General features: G+C 38.1%; 2 protein-coding genes across 2 annotated transcripts; both read right to left on the bottom strand.

Annotated features, from left to right (window-relative positions):
• Positions 1-3,347: 3,347 nt before the first annotated feature.
• MHF1 (centromere protein S-like) lies at positions 3,348-6,540 on the bottom strand. The gene is made up of 4 exons (XM_028319536.1): positions 6,321-6,540; positions 5,954-6,111; positions 5,359-5,425; positions 3,348-3,554 (listed from the first exon to the last, which is right to left on the bottom strand). Exons 1-4 carry the CDS (start codon positions 6,351-6,353, stop codon positions 3,348-3,350), a joined length of 465 nt encoding a protein of 154 aa, XP_028175337.1. The 5' UTR covers positions 6,354-6,540.
• A 1,770-nt stretch (positions 6,541-8,310) lies between these two features.
• On the bottom strand, positions 8,311-13,231 carry 128up (GTP-binding protein 128up). Its single transcript, XM_028319563.1, has 7 exons — positions 13,027-13,231; positions 12,736-12,856; positions 12,021-12,196; positions 11,253-11,492; positions 10,641-10,809; positions 9,927-10,179; positions 8,311-8,857 (listed from the first exon to the last, which is right to left on the bottom strand). The coding sequence occupies exons 1-7, from the start codon at positions 13,066-13,068 to the stop codon at positions 8,755-8,757; spliced, it is 1,104 nt and encodes a 367-aa protein (XP_028175364.1). The 5' UTR covers positions 13,069-13,231; the 3' UTR covers positions 8,311-8,754.
• Between the last annotated feature and the right edge of the window lie 1,301 nt (positions 13,232-14,532).

Below are 14,532 nucleotides of genomic sequence, written 5' to 3'. Positions count from 1 at the left end.
GTATAGTGCAACTCTACAAGTGCGTAACGATGCTTGCTTAAGTGAAGCAGCAAATCGAACGCACAGCGTTGAATAGAGCTCTGTGATTGGTTCGTGTGTGACCCTGTGCGTCCATGCGCACTGTGAGATGTCATAGTACTATTTGTGATTACGGGCGTTAGTATACAAATGCATACTATAGTTACTATAGTTGCATACCACGTTGATGCTACACGCTGGGCATTTGTAGCCAAAATTGAAAAGAGTGAAGTGAGAAAAGTAGGTGGGACTAGTTTGACCACTACATAATAATAATATTTAGATGTAACTATGAAGAGTAGATAGGGGGTAGCGTAAAAAAATGTCTAATTACCACCGGTGCTGAATATGCAGGAGCTAGCTAATGCTGCTTCTTGTACCAGGGTGCCGGATTAACATAATATTACGGGAGTGCGGACAGTGCATGCACGGTATTGTACAACACAAGTGCGTACTCATACATCATACTCTTATGCCCGTATTCACAAACATTATTATGAGGTCTTACAGTGCGCGTGGACGCACAGAACACATGAACCAATCACAGAGCTCTATTCAACGCTGTGCGTTCGATTTGCTGCTTCACTTAAGTCACTTAACTACTTCTGTCAATTTTGGCTACAAACGTCCAGCGTGAAGGACGTTTGTAGCCAAAATTGACAGAAGTAAAGTGAGAAAAGTAGGTGGGGATAGTTTGACCGTACACATTTTAGATGTAACTATAAATAACACTGCGTTACAAATGAAAAAAAAATTAAGTACCCGCTTTGAAATGTCGCGTTTTCTTATTAATTCGNTACCACATGTGTTTGGAACTTTTTATCTACGACTAATTACCTATTCATTCCAGCTATCAGTTTAACGGGTACCAAAATCGTGTAACGCAGTGTAATGGGTAGGGAATAGCGTAAAAAAGGGAGTATAATAATTACCACCAGTGCTGAATATGCAGGAGCTAGCTAATGCTGGTTCTTGGACCAGGGTGCCGGATTAGCATTAGTGTGGACAGTCAGAGTGCACGGTACGGTGCGTACCTACTGTATGCTATGCTCGAAGTTTGTAGCCAAAATTGCCAAAAGTGTAGTGAGAAAAGTGGTAGGGATAGTACGATCATAAATTATATAATTGAATATGTGCTATGTAGAGTTAGTTATACGTCTTGGTCAAGTGGTTAGAGTTGGTTTCTCTCATCTTTATGATCTTGATGCAATACCCAGTTGAAACACACACGATTTTTTTTTTTCAGTTTTGTTAAGACATTACTTAGGTAGAGGCTTGAAATGCTTGAATCAAGCAGATTATATTATCTGCAATCGCCTGTACCTAACGTATAGGTAGGTGATATACCTTCATGTACAAAAACTGATAAACAGCTCAGTAAGAGTATCTCAAAACATCATGTCCTTTAGCCATTCTACCTCACTAACCAATGTCGATACCCCATAAACTCACACCACCTACATTTCTATTACCCGCACGTCCAATTCACAGCGCAGTCGCATCCTATAAATCAACGGTTCCCAAACTTATTTAGTCTACTGCCCACTTTGAGAATAAATTATTTTTAGCGCCCCCCATTTTTGTAGTCAAGAGTCGAGCTCAGTAGGTGTCTAAGAGTCCATCTAGTAGATGACGCCTCCCAAGCCTCTAAACAACGTCCCGATTTTTTTTTGTGGGTCTCTTACCGCCCCCCTTTAAGCCTGCAGCGCCCACAAGGGGGCGTTATCGCCCACTTTGGGAAAGACTGCTATAAATCCTAGAATTCCAGTGCTGTCTTCCAAAACACGTTTACCTACATGAAATTCATTAGCGAGCCGGCCTAATAACTCCCCTTGCGGCTTGTGGGTAGGGAGTGACAAACAGCACCCTGTAAAGTGCTACTGTTGAATTGCAAAAATCTCATTATGCTCTAACTGTCGTTATAGGAGTAATTAACTGCTGGGGACAGGGAAATGAGTGGAGCTGTTGTGATTATTATTTTTGTGGTGATTGTTTCGGGAGTTTTCTAAATTTTTCAAGGAAATTCGACGTTTTGTGATAAATGTGGACTACTAGAGTTGCGATATTATGTGACCGTACTTAAAATAGAGTAAGGCGATTATCACACTGTGCCGCGCTCCGCGGGACGACAGATTTAATCAAGGTATGCAAGTACCTCAGTTTGTATAGAAAACACGCGCGGCGCGGATTTTTTATATGAAATCACGCGGACCGCGGCGGAGCGCTGCGCAATCTGATAACCGCCTAAGTAGTCAAGTTAAACACCGTGATTTCTTATGTAGGCGCTAATTGTAATCGGTGTGACTTTGTAAAAGTTTTAAGTTTGGTGAAGATGTTGTAGCTTTCTTATTCGTTTAATGTTACACTGAAAAATGTTATGAAATAATGTGGTGTGCTGTCTGTTGAACCAACAATTTACAGTTTCGAAGAAAATTGTATTAAGTATTTTCAATTTCCTGAAACTAAAAAGTAGGTACAAGAGTACCTAGCATACGAGTATAGTTTTTTGACAATGCAAGATGCAATAATTCTACTACCATTTTAAGAAAACTTTCGGTTGCACTTACGAAGAATACTAACTGATGTAATTCTAAATACTTTAGTAGTTCTTGCGTCTAGAATATTTTTTACGTGAAAAATCATTTTTTTAAAATCTAAGCCCACAATCTAAACCTGACATCCAATCTATTCCACACCTTTCCCTGCGCTCGGTAATTGTGTTTCGTTATAACGAGTTTTTTGGCGTCCGGTACCCGTTGCAGCCGACCTGCGTTTGCTTTGCTCATTTACTCCTAACTCTACATAGGTTGTGTGCATTATGACAACAAACTAATTAGTCTAATTATCTACTTAAAATGAGTCTTTGTTGTGGTTTCTTGAAGCGCTAGAGATAAAAATAGGCTTTAACTAATTTAATTGGTTCAGAATTGAATTGCTTCATCAATAAGCTTGATTTTAATGAAATGAGATGTCGATTTGCAATTATTTTTGTTATGTAATCAATTCTTTCATGTTAGTGAGCATGCTAATTTTCAAAGAACTACTAAGTACTTAGTTCAATAGCTTTCGGGCCATCACATAAATAGGGTTTCTTTCTTTCTTTCTTTTCAGCCAAATGACGTCCACTGCTGGACAAAGGCCTCCCCCAAGGTTTTCCACAATGAACGGTCCACGGGCTGGAAGACGTAGCGTGGGCAGGCCTCCTACTAGGTGGACCGACGATCTGGTAAAGGTCGCGGGAAGAGCCTGGATGCGGGCAGCGCAGGACCTTTCATTGTGGAAATAGGGTTTAAAATAAACTAAAAAACAATATCACAATTTCAAAAACTTTAATCAAACGTCAAATCAATAGTACCATCAATTGCCATATCTTCAACTTCGTCTGTTTTGTTTGTCTTCGCAACATCTTCTTTCTCAGGTTCCTTGGGTTTTGCAGGTGTGTCCATTGGTCTCACTACGGGCGTCGCGACCGTCTTCCGTCGCTTCTCTTTCACGACTGAGCTTGGAGCGGGAGTGATAGTGCTAAGGTGCGCTTTCTGCAAAAAAACGTAAGTACCCTCATAAATCTTGCAAATGTTGAAATATCTATTGATTGTTAGGAAATTATTGGAAAACCATAGAAAAGTGGAAAACAGATGGGACTTGCCTTATTATTGTCAAAATCATTCTCACTTCATAATAAGAGTAATTTCTGAATGTTGAGTCTTATTTTTAGGACATTACTATCAGTAGGTAGGTAAGTAATATTAATTTATGAAAAATATAAATTCAATAAACTTTCTGCAAGTTTTGACTTTTTTTCTATGAATCCAATACCTGAAATTCATATCAAAATGTTTCAAATCTCACAACGATTACAGAAATAAATTTCAAAATACGGGAAACAAACAGCAAGCGTTAGGTAAAGATAATAATAATACTTATAGGTAAGAAAAAAAATAGATTCATAAGTTTTCAGAAATTAATGAATTAATCTCGTAAATACGTACGCCTTTTCATTCCGCCTACGCGCCTTTTCAATAATTCAGTACATTTAATATTGCATGTGTTTGTCAAATTAGTCATTATTTCAAATCGAAAACAGTAATTGCATAAATAAAATCCTATCGCGCGTCTATTTAAAGATTCAGAATCGAATTTAAATTAAAATTGTGTTAAAATTGGCACCCGATTCATGACTGCCAAATTATTTGGAATGCACAATGTGAATGAAGCCACGATAGCCGAACGGTGAATATGTCGGACTGGCCGACTCGAGATCCGAGGGACGCGGGTTCGAATCCCGCCGCTCGACTATTATTGTGGTGAGCCCACTCGTAACACAAGCATGTTTAGCTTACCACGAAGGGCTGACGGGAATAGAATAGAATAGAATANCGGTAGCCACGACTGTTTGGCGCATCGCTCGCCGGTCTCTTGTGTGTGAACATCACGCATTCCGTCTTTGCGACGGGGCTGACGGGAGTATTAGTAATTTGTGCAAAAACCAATCTACATATACTAAATAATATGTATTATAAATGCGAAAGTAACTCTGTCTGTCTTGCTTTCACGCCTAAACCACTGAACCGATTTTGATGAAATTTGGCATAGATGTAAGATGTATCCCGGGAAACGACATAGGATAGTTTTTATCCCGGTTTTTGAAACAGGGACGCGCGCGATAAAGATTTTCTGTGACAGACAAAATTCCACGCGTGCGAAGCCGCGGGCGGAAAGCTATTTACTAATAATAATCTTTTAATAAATGTGCATGTTCATTTGTGTAATACTCGTAGACCTGTCTAGGTGTTTAATAAGTTTCTTAGGGGCTCAGGTTCAATAAATGAGTTGTAGGAACCCATCGTTTTATTAACTCCTAGAGGCAGACTAAATTCTACATCATCATTATCATTTCAGCCATAGGACGTCCACTGCTGAACTAGGCCTCCCCCAATGCTTTCCACGTTGATCAATTGGTAGCGACCTGCGTCCAGCGCTTCCCTGCTACCTTTACGTGTCGTCGGTCCACCTTGTAGGTCCAAATTCTACATACCCACGGAAAAACACCAGAAAGCTTGGCATTATTTAAAATTAAATTACAAAGTAAGGCAGGGCTAAAGGTGATCTTAGTCGAATCTGTGGGTCAACTCCGTAATAATTGACCCTGCTGGGAAGCGTACCTTGGACCCTGTGTGCTCGTGTTGATGTTATTTTCCCTAATAAGTGTTTGAAAAGTATTCTTTTCAACCTTATGTTTTTCAAAACACAAAAATAACGTCCAATAAAACAATTGATTCGAAGACGAAAGATGTTCGTACTAGGTACTAGGGGTACCTACTGACTGCTGTTAAAACTTACCAATGAAGGATTTCTTCTAACCAAAAGTTTGACATCTTCCGCGTTTATTGTTGACCGCTTGGCATGTCTGAAAAATATGTAATTCTTAATACCCGTCTAGAGTGTAGCTACGTGGGGTCCGTGGCCGAGTCCCCCAGTATTCGACGTATCCGTGGTTGAAGCCCCCGATTTAAATAAATTTAATATCATATTTTTTTCGGCTTTAGCACTAAGTACAGTCAACGAAAACCATGCATGTTTGACGCTATTTAAAATGATGTATTTAATTTTTTGTTAAAAATACTTAAAATTTTTATAATTAAAACTTTTATTTGTAGTTAGTTAAATGTAGAGAGAGTAGAGTTATTTTAAAGACTGACTGTTACAATTATTTTGATTAGGTAAAACGATTTACATGTTATTATAGGTAAATAAAAACTAATTTGATTAAAAATTGCTTCTATCTGACCGGGGGCGTCAACCACGGGTGCGTCGAACACAGGGGGACTCAGCCACGGACCCGCTACGCGTACCTATAGTCCTAAATTTTATACCTAGCATTTAATTTAAAAAATAGATTCTAGAGTGGTGATTGAATTGATTGATAGAAACTTACTTGGCAAAAGCTTCCAAATCTGCTCCATAAACGGACAGTTTTTTATGTACTAATTCAGCTATTATTTCCATAGCTGGTTTAGTGATTTCTAACCCAAGGAAATGGCATGTCTCTGTACAAATGGCGCGAACATCACGGTGCAAAGTAGCTTGAATTTTCTGAAAAATTAAAATAGTTAAATAGCGCCATCTGTTGTCAGTTTATGAAACTACATTAAACTTTTTTCTGTCTGCTTTTTCCAGCAAATGAAAATGTAATCCTTCAGCTTCAACAATTTATGTACTAAAAATATTCAACTTATTTGAGTTATTATTTTGTTACTCAATTAATTTTATACAATTAAATCCAAATAATTAATTGAAGTTACCTGATTCTTTGTCAAACTGTCGTAATTTGTCATTATTTCAACCCAAAGCAAATTTAATGCCCAACACGTTTTTATCACTCAAATACTAATATTCTATAACTTATGTGACATCAAACTTATTAATAGACACGTATGTTATTTTACAATAACACAAAATGTTTATTTAACGTTTATGTATGGAAAATAAATAGAAAAACATTTTTTCCGGCACACACCTGTTTGTTATGACTTTTTACTTTTTTAATGCGCATGTATAGCAAAGGAATCAACTTAAAGAAAATAACGAGTTAACGTTACAAAATATAAAATCTAACTCGAGAAATGTTAAAATGTTTTTGAGATAATGTATAAAAAGCAATTTTAAATCATGAATTTAATTCATCTGTCGGGTTATAATGTACGATGGATCTACTAATAATACAAAAATTGCAAAAACTTTCAAGTGGTTAGTTAGAACTCTGCTCTAGTTGAACTGATGGAAGGATAAGTATCAGGAAATCTTCTGCTCGAGTTTTGTTTTGTATTTTAAGTTCCTCGACGAACAACACAACAACGAGCTGTATAAAGGATAGCAAAAAACTTTTGAAATAACACATTAAAAAATTCTTATATTGCATGAAGCGATGCAGTTTCCCTTCACTCACGATACCTGAAATCGTTCTTGAGAAATCAGGCGATTCTATTTGAAAAAAAATTTGGCTCACCTATTTTGTAGAGGTAAATTATAAAAATTTTAAAATATTTTTTGATAACTCCTACGAGCTTTACTTCAAATAAAACACCAAAATATTAAGTTTAGATTTTAATGAGCATACTATACAACACATAGAACATCCCAACGGAAAGTAAAGCAAAGGTGTATAATTCCTTGCATTTGCGCCTTGTAAAATATGTATTTTAGTAATCCTATTGTAATAATCATAATAAAAACAAACTGTTAATTTTAATTCTTAGTTATTATGACGACGAGGTTTACGTAAAGTAAATGCAAATATTTTTGTCAGAGAAACAAATCAAGGTTACAAAATGAAATTATTTAACACTATTTTCGATAACTCATTTTCAGCCATAACAATAATAATTTCTGTTTGAGTATCTGATGAAAATTAAAAAAGTTTTAAGTGATAGATACATGAGTACTTACAATATTTTTACAACTCATTTTCCTTCTATTTTATATTTATGACCGACAAAAATATTTCTTATGATAATGATTATTTTTCAGATACCCAAACATCAACATGAATTATTACGTTCACATTGCCATGTGACGTCACTTGGTCATTTAAGTTTCTTGCGCATTTTATGCACAGACAGTTGTTGTTAAGGCCTCAACCTCGAACTTAGCGGGCAGCGGGGCGGCGGCGGCGGCGGCGCGGGAGCGGCAGGATCTTATGCGTAAAATCAAATAGACCGGTTCTCGAAAACAGCGGCGCGGCAGCGGGGCGGCAGCGGGCAACGAGCGGGCAGCGGCGAGGGAGCGGGCAACGAGCGGGCAGCGCACTCCTTCTTTTGCCCACAATAAATCGAGCGTTAGGAATAAATTTGAATCGAAATAAANAGCGGGCAGCGGGGCGGCGGCGGTAGCGGCGCGGGAGCGGCAGGATCTTATGCGTAAAATCAAATAGACCGGTTCTCGAAAACAGCGGCGCGGCAGCGGGGCGGCAGCGGGCAACGAGCGGGCAGCGGCGAGGGAGCGGGCAACGAGCGGGCAGCGCACTCCTTCTTTTGCCCACAATAAATCGAGCGTTAGGAATAAATTTGAATCGAAATAAAATTGTCGCCGTTGTTCAGACATTTCGTTTGCGAATAAAAACAAATATCTCGACAACACAACCCCGAACACAACACTTCGCCGCTAAAGCGCCGCGCGAGCTGCCCGCTTGTTTCGAGAACGGGTCTGCGTTGCCCGCCCCGCTCCAGCGCCGCCGCCGCTCCCGCCCCGCTGCCCGCTAAGTTCGAGGCTGAGGCCTAAGTGCTATTATTAATAAAAAAAATAGTTTGGAGTGCTATCGACTGTTCCTAACCAGTGCACTAGAGCTGCGACGCAAGTTTTATTCTATAGAGGTTGTCTAATAATTTTCTCAGAAGTCTTAGGGCATTCGCGGGGCGTACTTAGTTCATGCGTATTTATACGGAACGACAAAGCCCCGCGAACGCACCGACTTCTCATTTAACTGTCAAACGCCCTACGCTACATGACTATGTGAACGTAATATCATTTATCGATACACATTTCGTTTCGTAAAAACATTATACTTTTTCAACACGTTTAGTGTATTTAGGTCCATATTTTAATACAACGCTCAAAATTCGACTCAAATGCAATCCCCAATTCAACCTTTAAGATCGTTCTAATAATATTGATAATCCAATCATGCTTTTAAGTCTATCTTGAGTTTGAGTCGAACTTTGAGCATTATTTCCTACAGGCTTAGACTTTCTTAACAATTTGTACAACATCTTCGTCGGCCAACACGTGTTCAATTCCCACTTTCTGCGGCTGATGCTTCACTGAAGATCCCCATACGAGAGCACTGGAAAGAGAAAAAGTATTAATTAATGTACAGTCACGGAATGAAAAGGTTCGTCAGTTTTCATATTGATTCCTTCAACGAATCGCGAGCACATATTACCTTTTGAAACTATGTTACAGAATAATCTCGAGTTAGAGAAAGTAATCTTTAACTGTTTATCAGTAATGTTCAAAATTATTCAGATCAGAGTTGTTTGACGATTTATCTTGTCAAGAAGATTAGATTTATAAACTAAAACCTTCTTGTTGGTTCAACCTGCCATTATTATTTCTATTAAATAAAAAAAACTATTGTCAATTGGTCAATGTCATCATTGCATTGCACATGGGATAGAAAAATAAACAATCAAAACCTTATTCATTAGCAAATGTCATATTTATTTAAATGTTAGCAGCACTGTTTCTTGCACTGTTATGTTGGCAGGTTTGACAAGCGAAAACCGACACTAAGGTGACGAACCTTTTCATTCCGCGACTGTACTACATTAGAATAATGTTAATTTGTCTTCTGTGTATTAGGGCTTAACTGTAATGCGACATCGCGTCGTAATAATCTACAAACCCCTAATAGCAATTAGGCTGAGTTCCACCACCTTACTTAAACCGTAACTATAACGATATCCGGTGTTATTTATATGGAACTAGCGGCCGCCCGCGACTTCGTACGCGTGGATCCCGTTTTACCCCCTTTTCCCGAATTTTCTTTGCTATAAACCTCACGGAGCCCGAGACCTTTCCAACGAATGCAAAACCGTGGAAATCGGTTCGTGCGTTCTGGAGTTATAGCGTCAGGGAGGAAAACCCGACTTATTTTTGTATAGTAGATTTGACAGATTTTTGACGTTTGTTAAAGTAAGATGGTGCAACCCAACCTTAGTGTCTCAGTTTTTTGCGTTGCGAATTCGTATTGCGCCGATTCGTGGTGTAATTTTGGCGCTTTCGAATTCGAAGGCGTAAATAGAGATACAAATCTTACACAAAGAGGCACCTTTTAGATTAGTATTATTACACTGACAATATAACTTTCCTAGTCTTAACTTTAAAATGTCGAAAACTTAATCAATACTTACTACTTGAATTCCTTCACAATCGACCTATGGAGTTTGTTACAGAAATCTTCAATCGAAGTCTTATCAGCATGCAGAACGACCGGGGCATTGTAATCGGGCAGCTGTCCTTTGGGCTTGGTGTATATCCTGATCAGTTTCAGGTATTCCCACATCTTTTCTAGAAGGTCGTCAAAGTTCCACTTGTGGTGAGCCGAGATGGGAACGCAGTGAGGGATTTTGTAGATGACGTCTAACTCTTCTATGCTAATTTGATCTGGAATGTGGGAAAATTAGCATTTAGTTGGTATAAGTCAAGTAAATTAAATGTTTAAGTAATTGGAAGACAGGTAGATGTGAAGCACGTAAGTGGTGAAAATCATTTAATTTGTTGAATAGCACACGTAATGCGCATTAAACAACATATTTTTGTTAAAAAATCACACCTTTTACATATTTTATATGCCCAACACCTTTATCTTGGCTGACATTATGTCTAACTTCAACTGGATAAAATTTCCTTTTCCCAAAATAAGATATACACTATAGATGCAGGATTGGAGGCCATACAGACTTCATTGAACTAGAATAGCCACTGAAATAAATTTAAAAATGCTCACAGTAGGAGGTTCATCAAGTGAAGATCTTGGAAACAACAATTTGTCCTATAGGACTATAGTGGATGCCTTTTCTTTTTTTCTTTGATACAAACAATAACTGATCAAGTGTATAACTAACCGATCTTGTTCAGTAGATAGATGCAGGGCACGTATATCCTGTTGCCTTCAATGACGTCGATCAGATCGTCGCTGGTCGCGTCGTACCGCAACGTGATGTCCGCGTTGGGAATCTTGTATTCGGAGAGGATTGTCCTCACCGCTTCTAGGTCCAGCTCAGATTGGGGACACTGAAATTAATGTTGATAATTTTAGTGAATGGATAATGTAGGCATTTGAGAATAACTAACTCCAAAAGACCGACAGACAACCTCATAAAGGTAGCAGGGAGGTGCTGGGCTGGCTGCTATCAGCCAGGCGATGTTAAAATCATTGTAGGTTTATGTTCAGCAGTGGACATTCTTTAGCTGACATAATGATGAACTCCAGAAGTATCAAGGGCGTCTTTACCATGGTTAACATTGTATACCTCTTAATTGTGATAAAATAAATATTATAATATAGTAAATTGATATAGACTGTATCTATTAGAAATGCAAATTGACAGATAGGATAAGACTGCAAACAGATTTTTTTAATGTGTAGTCCTACTTATTCCTATCTCTCTCTTTTAAAACCACAGTATTTATGTAATAAAGACTTTCATATGATTTTAACAGACACCAAAACTCACCGTAGTATTCAAGTTGATTCCACCCTTGTCTTTTTTCCTAAAGTGTATGTTCGGTGGCTGTTTGTTTAACCGGAGCCCGAAGCCTTCGAGCTCATGCTCCAGGAGTTTCTTGTGCTGCAGCGGCTTGAGGACGTCCAGCACTATGAAGATGAGACTGCACGTGCGGGCCACGGCGATGACCTGCCGACCGCGGCCCTTGCCGTCTTTAGCGCCCTCGATAATACCGGGGAGATCTAGCAGCTGGAATGGTAGAGTACGATTAATTTTATGATCACTTGGCTGGCTGGGTAAATTACACACTACAACTAAAAAGGTAACAAGTTATCCTGCCTCCATGGGCGTACTTTTTGAGGCAGGGGAGGTTGAATTGCCCCCCCCCCCCTAGGTCAGTAGCTGAGTATAACCTGCCCCCACCCTAGGGCAGAAGCTGGGTAGACCCATGCTTGTCTCTATTTAATAACTGTGACCATCCCTTTAGCAAACATAAAAATTGTAATGTAAACAAGAATGTTTATTATGTTTGCTACAAAGTTACATAACTGTACAGTTTGGTAGACTGCAGTTATTTTAAAGAAATAAATATAAACGAACAAATACACACAACATTGTTTTAACAATTACATAAATTTTATCTCTGTGTATGCAATCACTCAAGAGATTATGGAACAGATTAGTTTTGTGCTTAAAAGCGATGAGAATAATAAAATTATTTTACTTGTTGTTCCAACTAGTAAACCCAATAACATAATGATTACGTTCATAAATTACCTGAATTTTAGCCCCCTTGTATTTAATACAACCCGGCACAGTTGTCAGCGTTGTGAACTCATACGCTGCCACCTCAGAGTACACGCCGGCTAAGTTAGACAGCAATGTTGACTTTCCCACAGAAGGAAAGCCCACAAAACCGATACGGGCATCACCGGTTTTGGCAACGTCGAAACCTGTAGATTATAGTGATGCTTTGTATTTTAGGTGTAATCAGTTTATGAGAGAACTTTGATTTCAGAAACAAAATCTAACATAGGATATTTTAATTTATATTCCTTGACCAAGAAAGTGGTCACTAAGTACAGTTCTAAATAAAAGCTACTATAACGGCAGTAAATAAATACCATATGAATGATTTCTATAATAATGTATACCTACTTAATGCTATAATGTAAATATTTCTACGCCACAAGTGGCAGACCGCAGGACCGTGCATTGTGGAAAGCCTTGGAGGAGGCCTTTGTCCAGCAGTGGACGTCATTTGGCTGAAACGAACGAACGAACGAAGTGGCAGAAGGTGCTGAACCCGTTGTTATTTAATATCTTGTTATGTTACCACTTTCTAAGAAATAAATGTTTTTGATTTGATTTGATTTTGAGTAAAATAAGCATTTTTTATAAAGTTTCAGCTATGTTATGTGTACTAGTACCAGTATTTAAGTACAAAGGGGTAAAGATTAGTATTGTGACCCAAAAAGGCGAAAATACAAACCTTCGCCAGTAGCTCCGCCGCCGCCCTTGGGTGTGATCAATTCTCGTCTCAATTTAGCAAGTCTAGCTTTCAATATACCCAAGTGGAGAGCTGTGGCTTTGTTTTTTTGTGTTCGGGCCATCTGAAAGTATTTTTTTTGTCATTGTGAAACTAGGGCACTTAACAAAACACATTTTTTGTATGATTGTCTTCAAATTATGAAACTCTCGATCGGTCTCTATTCTGAATATCATACATTTTGCTGGAATTTATCGAGTAAATGTGAATAGGAATATAACCTCTCGTACAAACCTCGGCCTCGATAGCGGCAATTTTCTCCAATATCGTACTCATCTTTGCAGTTTATTATGAATCAAAGTAAGTCCAGGGGTAGTGTTAGATCTTAAAAATAAATAAATTAATTGATAAGAATGTACAATCGCTTTGAAATTAAACTGAAAGCGTGTCAGTTTTCGGTCGTGGACAGTTTTCCAGAAAAATATTAAAATTTGACATTGACGTTGACATTTCTAAATTCACATCACAGATTATAATCTGATTTACGCAGAATAAAAGAAAGAAAGAAAATATTTTAAAATAAACAATATTCAGACAATTTTGGAATTATTTGAACTATGTTAATTAACGAAAGTAATTCATCATCATCATCATCATTTCAGCCATAGGACGTCCACTGCTGAACATAGGCCTCCCCCAATGCTTTCCATGTTGATCGATTGGCAGCGGTCTGCGTCCACCTACAAGGTGGACCGACGACATCGTAAAGGTAGCAGGGAAGCGCTGGACGAAAGTAATTACTTTTAATTAAAAAAATGTTAAATTAGACACCAAAATTAATTAAAAACTTTTTACATAACTGCCATCTGTAGTACGACGCACGAACTAATATTTAATAATTACTGAACCCGCTACAAGATAGCAGCGCTAAATACAAGTTCGTTCCAAAAGTAGTCCACAGATGGCGCTTTATTACAAATGTGGTTCCTCCACCCCCCGAGAGATGTCACTGTGCGGTATGTAAAGCAAATGAAACAAACCACGTGGAAATGCTTTCCCCGCAGGTTTGCGCAACGTAAGTACAGAAGAAAAGGAACACTGGAAAACAGTTTGCGGGTATGTTTGATACAGTCATGCCTCAGTACTACCTTGGGTGTCGAGACGGGAGGTAGCCTCGTCGGGTCGCGCAGCTGCCTCCGATAAGTTTACGGGAATGAAAATCGGAGAGCAGTAAAATGATATTTTCCAATGATAGTGATGCTACATTTTCCGAGTGATTTATAACCATTACTTGGTTCATAATTCAGTGTAAATAAAACTTTTTTGGTAGTTTCAAGTGATTTAAAATGTAATTATAAGGTGTAGATTTAAGGTAACAGCTATGACAACTTTTCAAAGAGTTTGTTTAATGAAATAAGCTTAGTTCGTAATGTGTAAAAACAATTCTTCAGATTATGTTTTAGGTAAGTTTATAAGCGTTGATTCCTAATAAATTTTCAGGATAATTTTCTTATATCAAAAAAAGTTTTTTGAGCTTAGCAAGTAACAAAATTAACTATACTAATTTTAAATGTAAAAACAAGCATATTAAAACTCATACGAGCTTAAGCAGAAATGAAATTACAACGTTAATTTTATAAATTGAAAGCTGAAAGCTTCGAGTTAATAAAATCACCTACCTACCTACCTGAAGTAGCTTGTAAATAATTAATTTTCGCTATAAGTAAGTAATTCGAGGCAGTAATTACGATACTTGTTTGTTCTGAAAATAAAATAGGCCTGCCTCATTACTCGTACATA

This window comes from Ostrinia furnacalis, unplaced genomic scaffold (assembly GCF_004193835.3).
Source record: "Ostrinia furnacalis isolate ACB-3 unplaced genomic scaffold, ASM419383v2 OfSCF7245, whole genome shotgun sequence".
Classification (NCBI taxonomy): Eukaryota; Metazoa; Arthropoda; class Insecta; order Lepidoptera; family Crambidae; genus Ostrinia; species Ostrinia furnacalis.
This window is presented reverse-complemented; position numbering and strand designations above follow the sequence as displayed.

Coding starts and splice junctions, on each gene's coding strand:
- MHF1 (XM_028319536.1), bottom strand. CDS start 6,353: ATGACAAATTACGACAGTTTGACAAAGAATCAG. Junction 6,112..6,320: donor ACAGTTTGACAAAGAATCAG/GTAACTTCAATT, acceptor TTAATTTTTCAG/AAAATTCAAGCTACTTTGCA. Junction 3,555..5,358: donor TTAGAAGAAATCCTTCATTG/GTAAGTTTTAAC, acceptor GTTTTTTTGCAG/AAAGCGCACCTTAGCACTAT.
- 128up (XM_028319563.1), bottom strand. CDS start 13,068: ATGAGTACGATATTGGAGAAAATTGCCGCTATCGAGGCCGAG. Junction 10,810..11,252: donor GAATCAACTTGAATACTACG/GTGAGTTTTGGT, acceptor CATTAATTTCAG/TGTCCCCAATCTGAGCTGGA. Junction 10,180..10,640: donor CTATCTACTGAACAAGATCG/GTTAGTTATACA, acceptor CCCACATTCCAG/ATCAAATTAGCATAGAAGAG.